General features: G+C 40.3%; 1 protein-coding gene across 1 annotated transcript; it reads left to right on the top strand.

The window, feature by feature from the left end:
- Positions 1–4,777: 4,777 nt before the first annotated feature.
- LOC125493619 (uncharacterized) lies at positions 4,778–5,326 on the top strand. The gene is made up of 2 exons (XM_048637093.1): positions 4,778–4,985; positions 5,043–5,326. Exons 1-2 carry the CDS (start codon positions 4,778–4,780, stop codon positions 5,324–5,326), a joined length of 492 nt encoding a protein of 163 aa, XP_048493050.1.
- The last annotated feature ends 1,403 nt before the right edge of the window (positions 5,327–6,729 follow it).

Genomic DNA, 6,729 nt, shown 5'->3' with positions numbered 1-6,729 from the left:
AGAATCTAGTTTGATCAAAGAGCCAACAAAGTTTGCAGCCAATAAATTAGCAACAGATTCAAAATTAAGTAACTCAGTAGGAAAGCGAGGGATTCTTACCCATAGATCAACCCATTTGATCTCTTCCATGAAGGGATCAAAATGAGCCCTCCAAGGATAAATGACAAACAACTCCCTCATAACATGCCAAGGCCTTTCTGACCAGACAAGAAAGAGGTCACCAGGATTGGCAAATTGAATGAGAACCCAATGATTATCCATATCAAGATATTCAACATCACCTTCACAAAAATTTCAGTCAGCCCTAGTTCTAGAAATGATAGTTCTTAAGTCAACTGGCTCTCCCAGCATTTTTGCCACAAGACAGGATTGAGACAAATCAACAATGTCAAGCTGAACTTGATGGAGGTCATCTAAAATGAGGGCTTCAGGAAAAGAAGGGGGACCAGGAGGGTCAAGAGAAACAACATGTAAGTCAGCACTACCAGGCTCAGAAATGGGAGCACAACTATTAGGGTTAGGGCTATGATCACCAAGATTATTTTCAACAGGATGATTATTCAAAACAACATCTTTAAAAGTATGAGAAGAAGCCATCTTACTAATGCACAGAAAAGCATAGACAATAACTATAATTTGTAAGAAGCAGCAAGAACTTTTATAGAGAAATTTTAGGATAGATAGGAGTGAGAGAGAATACCCAATTACCTGAGAATTAGCATATTTATAGAGAACTTGCCATACTACCATTAAGCTATAAATGTACCTTACTCGAGTCACAACAAGGAGTTTTCTCATCGCATTAAATGCAAAAGCACAAATTATGAATAAACATCCAATTTCAGCACGCCATAAGGAAGAGAGTAGAAGGAGGAGTACAGCCCAGCAAGTCGCAATGATGAAGGAAAACCAAAAAAATTTAAGAACACTCTCAATTAGGGAAGTAAATGACCCATCACATCCCCAAATCTTTCAACCCTAACCCTAACTCGATATTTGTACTTGAAACCCAAACATTGGATCCACCTCACCACAAAGGAGATGATAATATCTATTTTTGCACAGAACAACAATGAATTTAATTCATAGCTACTTTCATATCCCGACCTACATTTAGGGGTATAATTACCAGGTCTAGTAATAGATTTCAGGCGATTAATGCGCTGACAGAAGAGAGGGAGCAGCTTAATAAAACTTATGGTTAATCGGAAGGCTATAATTAAGCCTAATGACAGAGCTTAAGTGCTAAGATTGCATTTTTGGATGAAAATTGGGGCAAAAAACCAGAGAAATTAAATTAGGGATTTTGGCTTTTGGGCTAGGGTTTCACGGGCAGGGAAGCTAGGGAGCAGATTCTTTTTACTTCTCTCTCTAACTTTATCTCTCATCTTTTCTCATTGTATAATTTTTTTCATTTGTTATATTATATACTAAAGAAAATTAATGTGGGCGTAGAATTCATTATATCTAAAAAAATAAAAATAAATTAGAATAAATAACATTATTAGGTTGACTAACTATTAAACTAATAACATTATATTTAAAAAACATTAAAATAAATTAGAACAAATTACGTACATTACTAACCATTAAACTAATAACCATTAAAGTCCTTTGATGGGAGTGTAAAATTATTTGAATATATGTTTAGAAGTACATTCCTTGATGTTAGTGACGAATTCAGCCCTGGCGCCACTTTCTAGACCTCCGAACATCAACATCGACGTTGGTTCCAAACCACATTATCACCATACCCCCATAAATGCCAATGCCCCAAACAAAAGCAAATTCCGTGGAGGTTTCAAGGAGTGTGTAAACCTTCTTAAAATCTTCTTCGATGACCTCTAGTTTCCAGTATTACCATTACCTTCGGTTGATGGACACTGAACAGGGTCCATAAATTTTCTACGAAATATGGCTTTCCATAAACGCTGACACTCCATATTAAAATAGGAGTGAGTGGTGGTTACAGATTCAGTTGGCTGACGCCCCCTGGCCTCTAAGTCTGACCATAGTGAACTGCCACTCCTCATTTCTCCTAATTAAGGTAATGGATAGGATGGTGAGCCTAATGTGTAACATTGGTGTCATGACGTGCATGACATGAACATCGTGCCCGTAACTTGCCATCATAACTTGAATTGGTTCAATGCGCATCAAGTAGATGCAACCTGAATCTAGAATGATGACTTTTGGGTCCAGAATGTACCTAACAAAAGCACGGAAATTTTTTGTACTGCCTTCGTCATCGAGCCTACGTAAACTACAATCTAAAAACACCCCGAAAATATCTGGTACCTTGATAATAACTGTTACGTGAGGTAGGTGGTCAATGAGGGCCCGGGGCCGGGGGAAGTATCATCTCAAGGGACTATATAAGGTGCATTAAGGATGATCATTGCGAGGAGCGCGTATAATCTGCCGGAGTTTGGTAGGAGATGCTTCGACCTCCACAAAGTAGAAGTGGTCCCTCTAATAAAAATATTATTGGAATCTATTTTCGGCTTTCCTAGTGGTGGGGGGTGCCATACATGGTGGTCTGACTTGTACATTCAGCGAAGTACCTCCCCTGAGGTGGTTCGTTGATGGGGAAAATGTTTACAAAGTCAACCATTTTTGTATAGGAGTTAATATTTTGACTAACTAGACAATATAAAGTTTTTAGAGAGAGAAAATGCAAATTTTCTCTCCCTCCCCAGACCCCCAATTCATCCCCAGTCCATTCCCGCTGAAAGGCAGGATCCAATTTTCCGTTCAAATAAGAAACCTAAACGCAAAATTACACATTTAATATTTAATCGTGAGAATCATGAACAATCCCACCAAATGGAGCTGGATAATCAAGGAACTGCAATGGCTCCCCCTAATGTTCAGGTTCACAGAGAAGATGATATAGGATTCTTTCCCCCACAAAATCAAGCGCCTAGAATCTCTTTCAAGGATATGGTAAGTCACTCTCAACCAAATAACCCTCCGTTCGATTCCCCTTTTTCTTTTTGTGAGGATGATGATGAAGTTTCGGATGATGATGGTGCCAGTAAAATTTGAGGATTCTGATAAATGCCCTATTATCCTTTTGAGAAAGGAAGAAAAAAAAAAAGAATTACGAAACCATGGAAAACCACCTTAATCATTCGCATGTTTGATGGAAGTCTAGGGTACATGGGGTTGATGAAAAGACTAAAGAAAAAATGGCAATTAAAAGGTGACTTAGCCCTCACTGATATTGGATGCAAGTATTTTATTGCTAGGTTTAGCAATATCGAAGATTACAATTATGTGCTCACCCAGGGACCTTGGTTGATCGATGACACTTATCCTACGATTAGAAAATGGTCTCCTAACTTTATACCAGATGAAGCTTCCATCAAGGTTCTTACCACTTGGGTGAGAATCCCTAACCTCTCCGTGGAGTACTTCGACACGGAATTTCTTCATAAGATTGGAGCTAAAATATGTAAGGTCCTAAGGGTTGATAAATCAACCGCGAATTACAGATCGAGGGCAATTCACCCGTCTAAGTGTCGAAATTGACTTGGCTAAACCTCTTCTTTCCAAATTCTGGCTTAAAGGAAAGATATGGCGTATCCAATACGAAGGCATCAAAATGGTCTGCTATTAAATGTGTTAAGCTGGATCATGTAGCAGACCATTGCATCCAGATTCACCCCCCAGAGGACGTAATGCTTGACCATGTAAATGAGCTGCTGAACGATAATGTTCCTATGGGAATCAATACTCATACACCTCAAGAATTAACTCAAGATTTTGGTTCTTGGATGCTGGTGAAAAAGCCTGCTCGTAAACGTCCACTGAAAATTGATAAAGCTAGCTCTCATCGCTCTCCAGATGAAGCAGGGAAGGCAGTTTCGGAAGGAAAAAAAATGCCCGTCCAGCCTGTGAACCCGAATTCCGTAACGGACGCGAAGATGGATACAGGGTCGAGATTTAAGATATTCGCCAAGGAAGCAGAAAATGAGAATATTTTGGAAAGAGCTGTTAATTTAGATGACCAAGATTCCTGAAATTTTGGGAATATTTTAGATGAGAATTGCCAAATCTCTACTAATCCGATATTTGATATTCCTAACCTTGATGACCCTTCTCCGAATCCGCTTCAAATTCCTTCCTAAAACACCACCTTCCAATTAGGTTCCAAGAATCAAGCTAAGAAAGGCTTTACATCTTTTCATTCTAAAATTAAACTCATTGGTGATACTCTCCAAAAGAAAAAGCCACTAAACAATTCTTCAAATTCTCTAGCTGCAGTGGAAGTTAACAAAAACAAAAAGCCAACCCCTAAGCCTGGATAGGAAAACACAATGATTACTATCCAAGCCTCAACTCAATCTAACCTAAGCCTTGTCCCAAACTCCCCTTCCATCGAAGTCGCTCAACATGAATCACCCTCGCCAACAACTCATGTTTCCCCCTCCTTCGAATTTAATTCCATTGAGAATACCACCGGAGAATATCCTTTGTGTCGGTCAGCCGATGGATCTCCCATACATGGGCATAACAGACCCCCTGACGCATGTTTTGGAAGTAAGAATGGAGACTTGGGTGGAGCCGACCCCGGAACCTCCGGAAAAAAATAGTAACACTATTAATCCCAAACAATGTTAATCGTCTTTATCGGTTTTTGATTGATGCCTTTTTAAGCTCTATTCCCTCTATACCAGTTTTAACGCAAGACAAAATACTTAATTTGGCTCCAAACTCTCTACCGATCTCTTGCATGGTTTGGAACGTGCAAGGCGCGGGTAGTAGGGCCTTTATGGTAGCTTTACGTGAAGTGGTTCGCGTTAACAAACCTAATGTGATAGCTCTGGTTGAAACCCACATGGGGGGTGCTCAAGCAGAGAAAATTGCAAAGTTACTTAATTATAATGGGCACACGAGAGTTGATGCCCAATGTTTCAGTGGTGGCATCTGGATTTTCTGGAATCCCGAACTTGTGTCAGTGAACCCAATTATTGAACATGGTTAGTATATCACCATGGATATCAAGCGTAATGAGGGTGAACCTTGGTATTTCACAGCGATTTATGCTAGTCCCGACCTTTCCAAAAGAGTTGATCTATGGAGGGAGTTAAAGGAGTTCGCCTCAACCCATAATAAACCTTGGCTATTGGTTGGCGACTTCAATGATACGAGATTTGCATGGGAAAAAAGTTATAGTTGTGCTGAGACTTCTCGTCGTTCTGCTCGATTTAATGAATGGGTTGACGACTTGGGTCTTTTGGAAGTGGAATTCTCGGGTTCTACCCACACGTGGTCCAGGGGTAATTCCATTGATACTTGGCAAAGCGCTCGACTAGATTGAGCACTTTGCAATGGAGAGTGGAGCCTTCGTTTTGCCAACGCCTCTGCAAAAAATCTCCCGCCCATTCAATCCGATCATTGCATCGTTCTAATCTCTCCTAATGGCTTTGCACCTTTAGCAAGTGTCAATAAACCCTTCCGATTCCCAAGCCACGTGGTTAACCCATGAAAAATGCAGCAAGTTTGTGAACCAAAGCTGGGATGAATCTGCTCCCTTGATGACCCAGTTACATGATCTCGCAACCAAAACTTCAGAATTGGAATCATCATACCTTTCAAAATATATTTAAACAGAAACGTTCCTACTTGGCTCGCATTGCTGGAGTCCAACGCTGCCTTGCTCTCTCGAAATCTCGTGACCTTATAAAACTAGAAGCGAAACTGCGGAAAGAACTTGATGAGATTTTAGCTCAGGAGGAATTACTTTGGTACCAAAAATCACGCGTGGCTTGGCTCCGGGATAGTGACCGTAACACCTCGTACTTCCATTTAAGTACCATAGCCCGTCGTTGGCGCAACAAAATTAGTGCCATCAAAGATTCTGCTTGTGGTGTTTGGCTCCGTGATAATGAAGATGTTAAAAATCATATTGTCATTTACTTCAACTCCCTGTTCATGGACGAAGGAAATGTGGAAAATGTTGAACTTCCAGTTGATATCTTCCCGGAATTCTCCAATGCTAATTGGGCGCCCCTCTCTAGACGCTACACAAAGTGTGAGATTGAAGTTGTGGTAAAAAATATGGGGGCTATGCAGGCACCACGACGTAATGGGTTCCAAGCTCTATTATTTCAGAAACATTGGGATTTGGTAGCTGACAACGTTTACAAACTGGTGACGGAGGTGTTACAGGGTAAAGGTATCCCACAAAACTTAAATGATACCATCCTGTCCTCATTCCCAAAGTCGAGACTCCTGAACTTGCCTCACAATTTCGGCAAGATTGGTTTGTGCAATGTTATCTATAAAATTATTTCTAAATGTATTGTGAACCGAATCAAGCCCATGATGCCTCACCTAACTTCTTGCACCCAAACAAGCTTTGTTCCGGGTCGTCAAATAACAGATAATATTGTTATCTTTCAAGAAGTCATCCATACTATGAGAACTAAATAAGGAAGAACGGGTTATATGGCAATCAAGATTGATTTTGAAAAGGCATACGATCGCCTAAAATGGAGTTTTATTCAAGAAACTCTTTCGGAAATTCGTTTCCCGCAGCTCATGATCTCGGTAATTATGGAATGCATCACAACTTCCTCTATGCGAGTTTTATGGAATGGTGACCCTACTGAGAATTTTTGTCCTAGTAGGGGAATACGGCAGGGGGATCCTCTCTCGCCGTATCTTTTCGTCTTATGTATGGAGAGACTTAACCAAATTATTGAAGAAGCGATTCTCGGG

Source organism: Beta vulgaris, chromosome 9, assembly GCF_026745355.1.
Source record: "Beta vulgaris subsp. vulgaris cultivar EL10 chromosome 9, EL10.2, whole genome shotgun sequence".
In the NCBI taxonomy this organism is placed as follows: Eukaryota; Viridiplantae; Streptophyta; class Magnoliopsida; order Caryophyllales; family Amaranthaceae; genus Beta; species Beta vulgaris.
Note: the sequence above shows the minus strand (reverse complement) of the source record. Positions and strands in the feature narration are given on the sequence as shown.